The sequence below is a fragment of the Cheilinus undulatus genome, linkage group 13 (genome assembly GCF_018320785.1).
Source record: "Cheilinus undulatus linkage group 13, ASM1832078v1, whole genome shotgun sequence".
In the NCBI taxonomy this organism is placed as follows: domain Eukaryota; kingdom Metazoa; phylum Chordata; class Actinopteri; order Labriformes; family Labridae; genus Cheilinus; species Cheilinus undulatus.
The window spans coordinates 24414051-24426609 of NC_054877.1; the positions used below are offsets into that span (position 1 = coordinate 24414051).

The following is a 12559-nucleotide window of genomic DNA, read 5'->3' on the forward strand; positions in this document are numbered from 1 at the left end:
TTAAAAATGTTATTTTACAGCTCGAGCTGAGTTTTTGGACAGATATACATACTATGGGAGTTGAGAGTTTGCTGAAGTACCTCCAGTCCAAGAAGGTTAACGTACAAAAGCGCAAGCTCATTTCTGATACCTTCCTCTCAGTGCCAGAGCAGTCCAGTGTTACCTCCTGCTCTTTTGACTGACCACACCTCCATTTGGATGAAAACAAGCCCAGAGACTGAATGGCGGTAGATAAGAAAGTGGTAGCATTGTGATTAGATGCTATTGTGCTCACTTTGTGAGTCCAATAATTATAGAACCATAATTTACCACACGTTTTTAAACTGAGGAGTGGTTTTGGACTGAAACTAGATCAGAGTAAAGTGTTCAGATGTGGGACCAGTGATCTGTTCCTCCTGACCTTATCTTCCTGAAACCCTGCATGTACATATGAGTACATTACATTTTGGCAATTCCTACAACATGGTAACGAATTTCCTTCATTGAATTTTTTTTAGATAAATGGGATTTTCATGATTGTTTGGGATATGTTATTAGTATATTTGGGTTCTTTATAATTTTAGGTACTTTCATTGAAATTTTTAGGATTTAAAAAAAATTTGATTGGAAATTTTGATGGGAATTTTCTGAATTTTTTTCTAAATTTCATAAACATTAGAAAAGTAGTGTAGAAATGTTTTGTACTTTTGCACAGATTTGGGGGGAATTTACATTTGAATTTGATTGGAAAATTTGGGGAAATCCTTTACATTTCTAATGGCCCTCTTCCACCGGCTGTCTTAGCCCTACTCTACTCGACTTGACTTGACTCTACTCGGTTTGTGTTGCGTTTTCACAGGCGCGGTACGTCGTACCAGATACTATTTTTTTAGTACCTGCTCTGCTCTGGTTCCAAGCGAACTGAGCCGATACTAAAAGGTGACGTCAACCGACTGCCAGGCACTGATTGGTCAGAGAATGTCGTCACCGAAGAGTCATGAGCGCGACGACCGACGCAGGACTCAAACCTGCCATTTTAAAAAACGACAACAGGTACTAGGGCTGGTGGAAAAGGTACCCAAACCGAGTGGAGTAGAATTGAGTCGAGTCGAGTAGGGCTGGAACTGTGTAGTGTAAAAGCGCCATAAGGGATTTTTATTTAAATCTTTAGGCTTTTTCAGAAAGTTTCACTAAAATGTTTGGGGAATGTTTAAGGATTTTTTTAAAATAAGACTTTTTAAGTTATGTTTTTTGGTAATGTCTTGGAAATTTGAGGGGAATTTTTTTGTTTTGAAAGTCTAATAATTTAAAAGAAATTTTCAAATACCTCAGGTATTTTTTTGGGGAAAAACAAAAATGGTCAACATGACTTTCTACAAGTAAAGAAAACATTTTTTACATGTACAGTAAGATAAGTCTATTTCCTCATATGCAGGCATGATTTTTTTGGTGAAAAATATTTCTCTTCAAAGACAGGGCTAGGATTTGTTCTTACCAGGTCTAACGTATCACAAATAGGTGGGGGAAACTACAAATCCATTCCAAACAAAAGCTCAGGTCTCAGGAGGATATACCAGCAATCGCTCTCTGACAGCAGAAGCTGCCTGTTAACAGATCTTTAAATATTCACTAATCAATTATTGATTTTTTTAGAAGTTTAGATCCATAATGTATGAAATGCAGAGAACTGATTAACAATGAAACTCTGTTTTTTTAAGCTTTTAAATTGCTTCAGATCTAATCTTTCCCATTTACCACTGTTCATTTTGATGTAATGTTTTCACCCAGAAAGAGGTGGGCTGACATTATTTGGGTAAAGTATCTGGTTGATTTGCTGTTATTAATAAGATTGATTTTTTTAAAAAACAAACAAACAAACCATAAAATGGAGGTATGCGATTTTTGCCCAGCTATCACAATACATGTTTTTTGTCTTATCTTGTTTTCAGCAACAATTTCTTCATCTGTCATGGGATTTAATCCTTCTGGAGCAAAACATACACCACTTAAATCAGTGGCTCCTAACTGGTCTTGCCTCAGGACCCACTACCTACTCATCAATAAGAGATCAAGACCCAAATTTTAAAAAACTTTGAACCACTCAAATTTCTGTAATAATCAATGTTGCAGCTTGGATCTTAGATGGGACAGAATATGGCTGAGATAGAGATATTACAAAACAAACATTGTAGAATAGTGCATCATAGCAGAAGCCCTAAGAGGAAATGCATGGATACATTATACTTTACTTAATTTTCCCTTAATAAGATGGGAATTAAGGTAATTTTCCAGAGAAAACAGTTTAAGCATCTTGAGAAAAGAAGTTAACTTAGTATCTAAAGGATAGTTTTCACTTATTTTTGGAAAACAGTCAAGTGAAATAAATGGATGAATGTTTACTCAGGGCTTACATGCATCGTAAACATAATGACAAATTGTTTTTTTTTTTTTTTCTGGCACACATAAGTGACCCACTTTAGGGTCCCGACCCAACAGTTGAGAACCACTGACTTAAATGAAGTTAGCTTACACAAACACTGAAAATGTACAAAAGCTGTAAAAAGATACTGGAATAGTTTATTAATTCATCAGTTCAGTTAACACACACAAACCTCATGAATGTAAACAGTCACCATATTTTTCTAAACTTCAATGCAGAGCTTTAGTCTCCCTCCTGAACTTTTCATGCTCAGGAACCTGAGGGCAGACTGCCTTTGACCAAGCTGTGCACCGTCTGCTGTCTATTCTATCATTAGGGGTTGCACAAGACGACCTCAAAAGAGGCAGCATTACAAGCTGTCTCACACCAACATGTTCAGAATTTAGTGCTTTGAAAATCAGTTTGTCCTCAGGATGGAATGAGTCTCCTGTTTATGTTGGTGTTCTGTGAACCCTACCCAGCAAAATGTCATTTGTACAAAGCCACTAATACGAAAAAAAACCCAATATTGGAGTATTTTTTGTCATACAAATAAAAATACAAACATGGAAAATTCTTTATGTTGTTTAAAAATGTTCCACTTTAAATTCTACATATCATTGGTAATGCCTACTCCTAAATAACATGTAAAATCTACATATTTACGTATCCACTAAAGGACGTCTGAGCTTCATCTGAGGGAATGTTCTCAACTTGGAGGAGGTCTGTGGTTCTGTGAGGAGTATCTGGACGGGACCAAAAAGGTGCAAGGATGCTGCAGTATCCTACGAAGACATGCTGGTTTGCTTGACCTTATTGATTTCCTATTAAACAAACAAAAGTAGATTCTTCAAATAGGAATGTAGATTGATAATAAAAACACATTTATAATATACTTCACATACAGTGCCTTTAAAAACTATTCATCCTCTGGATGTTTTACTCTTTCAGTGGTTTTTAAATCAGCTATGCTCAATATAATTTGGCTTTTTCCAAATAAAAAACAAAAAACTCTTTCATGTCAAAATGAAAACAGATGTCTACAAATTATTGTCAATTAAGAAAAATGATGTCATGTAAAAAAGGCAACATCATAAATATTCACCCCCTTCAAGTTCACAGCACTGAGTCTGTGTGGATAGACCCCAATCACGCTTGCACATCTGGACACTGTAATTTTACTCCATTCTTCTTTGCAAAACTGCTCAAGCTCTGTCAGGTTGCACAGGGATCAGGTGTGAGCAGCCCTTTACAAGTCCAGCCCAAGGTTCTTTATTGGACTGAGGTTTGTGCTTTAACTCAGCCTCTCCAGAACATTCACCTTGTTGTCTTTAAACCATTTCCGTGTAGCTTTCACTGTATGCTTCCTTTTGCCACATTCATTTTACCCTCTACCTTTACAAGCCTTCCAAGGCTGACTGCTGAGAAGCATCCCCACAGCATGGTGCTGCCATCACCGTGCTTCACAGTGGGAATGGTGTGTTTGTGATGATGCGAAGTGTTTGGCTTCCATCAAACATGCCATCTTCTCTGATGGCCAAAATGCACCATTTTAGTCTTATCAGACCAGAGAACTTTCCTCCACTTGACCATGGAGTCTCAATAATGCCTTTTGGTGAACTCTCTAGTCGAGATTTAAAATGAGTTTTCTCCAACAGTGGCTTTCTCTTTGCCACTCTCCCATAAAGCTTTGACTGGTGAAGAGCCAGAGCAACAGTCGTTTATGCAGAGCTTGTAACTTATTCAGAGAAGTCATAAATATCTTGGTGGCCTCTCTCACTAGTCTCTTTTTTGCATGATCACTCAGCTTATGAGGACAGCCTTATGGTCCTAGACAGATTTACACATGTGCCATATTACTTCCATTTCTTGATGTAGGATTTAACTGAACTTTGGGGGATGTTCAGTGCCTTGGATTTTTTTCTCTATCCATCCCCTGACTTCAACTTTTCAATAACCTTTTCTCTGAGCTGCTTAGAGTGTTCTTCTGTCTTCATGGTGTAATGGTAGCCAGGAATACTGATTAACTGACTGGACCTTCCAGATACAGGTGTCTTTATACCACAGTCACTACAGACACATTCACTGCACTTAGTGATCCCCATATCACAAATTATGAGACTACTAGCACCGGTTAGCTGCACCTCTGTTGAATCAGATCACTTTAAAGGGGGTGAATATCAAAAATCATTTAAGTGTGAGTCCAAAAATCAAAAGCTTGTCAGGCCTGCAGCCTGTAGTTGTGATGAATGCTTCTGAGTCAAGTTCAGCACACAGTAAACACAAGGTTTAAGAAACTTATTCTGTACTTCTTGCTTGCACATCCTTAGTCTTACCTCAAAGGAATTTGTATTCAAAGTGCAATTCTATCAAACATGCTTGTTGCTGCTTAACTCAAATCACTCCTCTTTGATTGTGGAAAGTAAATGAATGGCTTCTGCACTTGTAACTCACCTCAAGAAGAGCTTTTTTTAACTGCCCAAGAGCTTCCTCCAAGTTATCATTGATAATCACTGAATCAAATAATCCTTGCTCTTTACCTAGAAGAAGATAGGATTATGTTCAGATTTATGTTTATTATAAAAGCTTATGCTGTCACATTTAACAAAGAAAAACAGTGAAAACTTACTAATTTCCATGTCCACTCTGGCTATATCTAAACGCCTCTGGAGGCTCTCCTCTGACTCAGTTTTTCTGTCTCTTAAACGTTTTTCCTAAAACGACACACAGCAGACAATCAGCAGATGGTATTCACAAACATTAAAACAAGCAAAACCTGTGTGACAAAGTGCCTTTGCCACAAAGAAGTCACACCCAGGAGCTCCTCTCTGGCAGTGAAACAGAAGTGTCAGCATTGTTTTCAATCTGAGCTTACCAGGACCTCCATGGATGGAGGCTGGATGGAGATGTAGATGGGATTGAGGTCTGTCCTTTTAATGTTCTTCACACCCTGCATGTCAATGTCAAGTATACAGATGAGGTTCTTGGCCTGGACGTCCTGCACGGCCGCTTTACTCGTCCCGTACATGTTCCCTGAAAACTCTGCGTGTTCAATGAAGTCTCCATTGTCGATCCCTGCCTGCATCACCTCTCGTGTAACAAAATGATAATCTGAAACCCAGGAAAGACATCAGAATTAGTCAAGAGAGCTGTCATCTAAACATAAATGTGATTCAAGGTTACAGTAAAGGACAAAGAGGAGGAGAAAATGGTACCTTTGCCATTTACTTCTCCAGGACGAGGATTTCTTGTTGTGTCTGAGGATTGAAAAAACATTTAGGCCATAAAATATTTATCTAGACTACAAACAATCAGAGGATCATCCCAGCCTATCAAAAGAAAAGAAACACAATCAGACATAAATGTGACCGATGATTATTCTCAATTTTAGGTTGTTTATTAGTCTTTTTTAAAAATATGTTGTCAAATAATCAAACAATACTCAATTAATCCATGCATAAAAATCATAGCTTTAAATTATTCATTCATTTCATCAAATAACAGCCTAAGAGAGAGAAAGTATAGAAATAAAGCATGTCTGTGTTTTGTAGAACATTTATAAATATAAATGCAATCACTATATTTCAGCATAGCATGAACATCTTTTAATTGCTTTGCTGTCCGGAGCAACTTGCCTGTGTTTCCCTACCAAGGACACAGCCACACTGACTGACTGAACATTTAATTTATCATTTGTATCTGATGAAACACTGGTATATGAATTTTGTGTAAGCCTCCAACATAGAGATGTTACACCTGTTTCCTTTTCTTGTCCTTTGTTCGATTGGCATCTTTATTGAAGATATTACTCTGAGTCATTCAGTCTTCTGAGACAGCTTTTATTCACCCACCGACTTTTAACATACCTTGTTTTCTCTTAAGAGTATCGATTCTGGCATCGGTTAAGCACCAGCAGTGTTGAAATAGTATCAATTTAGCACCAATATTGGAAGAAACCCAATTGATACCCAACCCAAGAGCTGTCTTTCTTTGTGCATCACCCTCTATCTCAACACAGCTTCAGCAGATTGCTGTTCAAAGTGAGTCTGGTTCTGATGGAGGTTTCTGCCTGTTAAAACTACATTTTTCCCTATCACTATTACTTTGCTGTTGCTTGTGCAAATGTTTAGTGCCGAGTTCGTGGTAGATTAATGTTGAGTCTTTGTAAATAATAAAACAATGAGGACAGTTTAGACTTGCCCTCTTTGTAAACAGTCTTGAGATAACATTTGTTATGCAATCAAGCATCTAGCATTAGTTCAGGCAGGCCACAGAGTCAAGCACTGCCACATATTTTAAATCATCAGCTGACGACAGGCTGATTCACTCTAAGCACGCTATTGGCTAGTTGCTCTCATACTGCCATACCTTAAACTGCTCCAGCCTGCATATGCTTTGCTGCTCCCTCTATTTGCAACCCTCCTCCCCCCCAGCTCCTCCTCTAAATCTAACTTGATTGTTGTCATTCTGTTGTCATTGATGCCTGCTCTGTTTGTTTCTTTTTTTGCTACTTCTCTTCTCTTCAGGCTTTCCATGCAGGCACAGGAAGAGCAGTAACATGGCTATTTCTGCTTGATGCTTTCCACAAAGATCTGTGGAAGGGCAGGGGAACCCAGAACAGCCCCACCCCAAAATATAAATAACAGCTATAGGGCAAATTAATAACTGCAAATAAAGAGAGAAATTTATAACTACAAATCATGTGTTTCTTGACAAGGTGGTCCTGACAGAAATAACATTGAGTAATTAGTTAAATGATCCACAGGTTGGACTATACTAACCAATAAAAGGCTTCCTGATTCTCCTATATCAAAGTTAAATGCTTACGGGACACACTGAAGCCAAACACGCTGTCGTATTCCTTCATGAGCTTCTTCAGTAGCGTGCTCTTCCCCGCCCCGGACGGGCCGCTTAGCACCACAGGCCTGGGTCCAGCCATAGCTAATGGAGAGGAGGAGCAGAGAGGAGAGGTTAATGTAGGAAAAAGAACATGGGTAAGGCTGCAGGGAGGAGGGAGAAGTGACACACATCTACCAGAGTCTTATGGCATGAGTCATCACAAAACCAATCCATCAGAGAACAAACAAAGAGCTTTAAAAAGAAACCAGCTTTCACAGCATTAAAGCCGGCTGTAACATGTTTACACAAGTCATGCCGTGGTCTGATGAGCCTATAAAATGATAAGCCAGCATTTTTTTAATGATGATGGGTGCAAAACATCTCCCAGTAGAGCCGAGGCAATCAAAAGAGCTGCAAACTGTGGGGTTACCATGGAGACACCTGAGAAACAATTACTCACTAATTGGAGAGCCCTTATTCTGCTTGCCAGGGCAGGAACAATTTTAGGAAACACAAGAAGCTAAATGGATAAAAAACTGCTTTTAAAAGAAATACCAGCTAGTTTTTAGGTACCACGACTTGAACAAAATTTTTTTTGACTCAATCATGCAGCCATCTAAACATTCACACACACTTGTAAAAACTTTGAGACTGAATCTTTGCAAAACAGCAAAATAAACTCCTGAAGTTTCTGTGATAAATTCTACACGATCCTTTCATTTTAAACCATTTCTAAGTAATCTATTCAAGTATCGAACAGAATAATGGCTGTAGAGTTTCTGCTTACCGTTTCCTCAGTACTCACAAAGCTCGAGCAGCGAGGGAAATGATCAGTGAACAGTGAGGGTGTGACTGTGTGAGCTCAGATTGTGTACAAGAGCAGGAAGGAGGAGAGAAACAGAGGGCAGGGCCATGCTTTCAAACCATTAGACTCCACGATCAGAATGTCATTCAAATATAGACTCTGCTCACTTTATCACTTATTGTTTCCTGGGAGGGCATCATGGGGCAATTTATCATAAATTATCCATTTAAATGGTAGGACCTTTGTCATAAATTGTCCACACAGAGGACACTTTGGTGAATTTTGTCCACATAGAGAGCATTTCAGAGGGCACTTTGTCAAATTTTGTTCCCTGATAGTGCACCTAAGAGGGCACTTTGTATAATTTGTCTCTTTAAAGGGAAGCAAGCTGGGGTTCTTCGTTCTATTTAGAGGACACATAAGAAGAAATGAGTCAAGTCTGTCCACTTAGAGGAAACTATGTCAAATTTTGTCCACATGGAGTGCACTTAAGAGGGCACTTCATATAATTTTGTCTATTTAAATGGCACTTTTTCAAATTTTTGTTTACTTAGATGGCATTTAAGAGGGCACTTTGGAAAATGCTGTCCACATAGAGGGCACCTACGGGGGTGCTTTTTCATTATACCACCATATCTACCATAGGGTTATACAAGAGGGCACTTTAAGGGTGATTTTTGAAAAATAAGGTCACCAAAGGTGGTGATGGCCTCTCCTGTCCCCCTCTGACTCCACCAGTGTGAGGAACAATATTGGATTCACAAGAATGTGACAAGTAAAGATTTTAAAATATGTCAATAAAACTTAAAAAAATCAAATACCTCAAAGTATATTCTTTAAGGCCTGTTTCACTGAAATGTACAAAACTTTGAGTGATCTGAGTGGATCCTAGATCTGCTGCCATACAAATCTTTGAAAACTGGTGTGGCTATCTACTATTGTAATTTCCGGTTTCAAATCAGGCATCTCCATCATGCTCTGCATCTATGCACTGATATAGCAAGATGGTTTCCTTCTCACAAGATGTTGTAGCACACGATCTTGTTATGAGCATCTTACAAACTGATTACAGGAACTGAAATCCATTAACAGAGCTGCAATTAACTACTATGAAAGAAAAATTAAAAAGCTAATTTCAGCCATCATCATTTAGAGATAAATGCCTGTTACTTACATCAGTGTCAGGTATCAGATTGGATAGAAGTTGGTCCAAAAACTTGGTATTCCATAGACACGATGAGATGTATGAAATTAAAAATGTAATGCACAGAAGAAGTCTAACACATCTAAAACCAAAGATAAAATTTGCAGGACTTCAGCATGCCTCTGTCTCAGTTTATAACCCAGAATAAAACAACAGCACTATGAGCCTTCCTGTCTTCAGGCAAACCACATGCAGTGAGGTTCTCTCTGCAGGTGCAAGTGACAAGAGTCATTCTCTGTTGCCTCTTGAATGCTTCACACAAATGGTAATGTGGCAAATAAAGGAGCAGGAGATCCTTTTTCAGGAGCCAGAGAGGAAGAGTATATTTTTAGAATTTTGGTCAAGTACTGGTATCACCCCTCTTAAATTGCACATTGACATTGGTGATTATTTTTGGGTATTTCCATCTAACTTGCTGTTACCGTATTCAATTAACAAGGATGTAAAGGCTGCAAAGAATTTAAAATTCAATTTCTATTAATAGTTTAGCTGATAAAATGACAGAATACAGGGCCTTATTATGGTACTGTTTCCAATTTCTAATACTTGTATATTTATTTATCTGTCCTTTTTTATTTTGCCCAAACCCCAGGACTTTCCAAAATAAATCTGGCAATCACTATATCTAAGGAGCTGCACTTTGGGTATGTTCAGCTCTGTTGCTGCACAAATTACCACAACATCACACTGAACAGTGAAAAAGTTGCTGATTGATAACCTATCAGCTGTTACATCTCTGGAGGCAACACAAATAGTGTGTGTTCTTGTCCCTGTCAAAGTAAACACAGTTTCTTTACGAAAAAAAGTACTGTGATCATTATCTGAACAGTTCATTTTTCAAAGCCTCACAGGTGTAATTGTTGATAGATTTATTAAGATGGGTTCCCAATCTGTGATTGACACTAAATTAGTGTTTCAAATGCTTTTAAATCATTATATTCGATTCTGGAGATACCAGTCAAGACTTAATATGTTACTTTTATTAATAACTTTGATCAATAGATGACCAGTTATTTCAATTTTACTTTAGACAAGTCAAAAACGTTTTTGCAAGTTAAACCATAAAATCATTAAAATGATTAAAATATAACTCGTGCTACGATCAAATCCACAGCAGACGCTAAACAAGCAGCCAATCTGGCTCCTAGTTGAGTAAGGACACATGCCTTTAATACACGACTTTGACTATTTAACAAAATCTATCTTTCTGCAGCTGCATACAGTTCAACACCCACACTGAAGTAATTCTGTTGTTGATGATACAGAGCAGCGTGACAGGAAATGAAAGATGTATAGGTTTACAATCAGCACAAAGAGACACTAATTGGAAGCTGCACTGTCCTTGAGTTTATCCATGCGCACTGAACCCCATGTGATTGATATTTCCTGTGGCTAAATTTAAATCATGTGAAATCTATCAGGTCTGAGGAGACCGTTACAGTCAGCTTTTTTAGTTTAAGGACGAAAACTATATGTGATAAAACACATTTATCTCATAACCAAAGTGATCTGCTTCTCTTAACTTAATGTGCCAGATATCTAGTGATTCAATCTTCTCAAAAGTGGTTGTTAAAGGTCTGCCATTCTGTTGTTTTCAATCACTGAAAACTGAATTATTTTTTTTTCTGTTAAATTTAACCAACACTTTAAATTAGTTGCTTCATTCTCTGAAAGTTCTAATCTCAAGCTCATTACTATCTTAATTTTCTGTCATTTAAACTATAATAGCCATACTAAGGGACACTACTGCAGCACCCCTAGATTTGCAAAGCAAGACAGTTTATCATAAATTACCCAATCTAAAGACATCATAATACATTTAGTTTTTAATGTTTATTTTGCTTAATGTCCTATTCATTAACTTTAAAAAGTTGTCTGATTAGTTTTTGTTCAGTGTCATGTCTTTTAGTGCTCCTGATGTCATAATTGTTGTGTTTTTACATCTGAGAAACGTTTTGTATATGAATTGTGCTCTATGAAAAAACTTGCCTTGCTAGAAAGCACCTCATGCAATATGTAATGTCATAACAGCAGTGTTGTTAGTTGTGGCTTACCCTGAAGTAGAGGTGACTTCTACAATATGTGGGCACATGTTCAACCAGTTCTACACCCTGATCCTAATGTTATAATCTCCTTATTTTAACTCCTTTAACCTATAGTCAATAGAAAATTTGTAAAAATAGGATATGTAGAGTTGCACTGTCCATTATTTTTTTTTAAATAGATCACGTGAGTTTACAGTCTTTTGCTAGAGATAACAACCTCAGGATGTTACAGTGGAGTGCACTTTGACTCATTGTTATGGGCAATAAAATGCTGTTAAATACATAGAAATGCTACATTATGAAAGTTAACACTAACTAGAGTAGCATTTACTGAAGAACGTGTATTTCGTGTCTTTGTGCCGTGATTCCGATGGGCATGACTATTAAAGCTTGGATAGGCTTAATGCAGTAGTCAGTTGGGCTAAAACACTCAAGCGATAGGTATCCAAAGATTAGTCTACAGGCTAAACAAATGGCCATGACATGTTACAATATTCACAGGATGGTGATTATGGTTTTAAAACAATCTTATGCTATATTTAAAGTTAAATTAGCTAAATATTCCTGCTCAGAGATACCACAATGCTGACCATCTTCAACAGCAAGGTATCAAAATTTAAAACCATCATGCAAGAGGAAATGAATGACAGTGTTAGCTACACTGATAGATAATTCAAATGCAGAAGCAAGAAAGACAAACAACCCTCTCCCCATACCTGAAAATGCCCTGGCAAAATATCTCATGAACATCTGGAGTTAAGTTAGTCCAAGAATGCAGATCCTTCTCCGGGGAATTTTCTCCCTCCTTTGCTATGTTTCATTGCTGTTTGAGCCATTATGGAGAACTGTGCTTCTTACGTCATCACTGTGGGCCAAAACATCAACACGTCACGTTCGCGAGCAGCGAGAACGCGCGCAACCACAAACAGGAACGTTTGGCATTGTTAGCATTAGCTGAAGGGAAAAAAAACGACAAAATAAATCTGAAGTTTTGAGTACACGTATGTGGCTCACCATATGTGTCACGTTATTCCTTAACGAAGGGACACATACAAGCACGACAAGGCAAAAATCAATACTGTAGGGTTGTTTTAGGCCACAGAGTTTAAGAAAAGCGGTCTAGTATAGCCTGGCTTGAGATGAACGCTGTTTCAACTATTCGTCTAACGCACAGTGGACTTCTCTTAAAGTTCTAGCGAAACTGGTTACCGGGTGGGTTTCCGTCGACAGATTAAACACCAGTACTCGTAACACGTTGTTCCCACCGA

The 12559-nt window shown here is 37.9% G+C and overlaps 1 protein-coding gene across 1 annotated transcript; it reads right to left on the reverse strand.

Moving 5' to 3' along the window:
- Positions 1-2534: 2534 nt before the first annotated feature.
- On the reverse strand, positions 2535-12444 carry guk1a (guanylate kinase 1a). The gene is made up of 8 exons (XM_041802928.1): positions 12306-12444; positions 12008-12156; positions 7226-7339; positions 5614-5655; positions 5274-5509; positions 5028-5112; positions 4853-4938; positions 2535-3222 (listed from the first exon to the last, which is right to left on the reverse strand). Exons 2-8 carry the CDS (start codon positions 12039-12041, stop codon positions 3184-3186), a joined length of 636 nt encoding a protein of 211 aa, XP_041658862.1. The 5' UTR covers positions 12042-12156; positions 12306-12444; the 3' UTR covers positions 2535-3183.
- Positions 12445-12559: the final 115 nt, after the last annotated feature.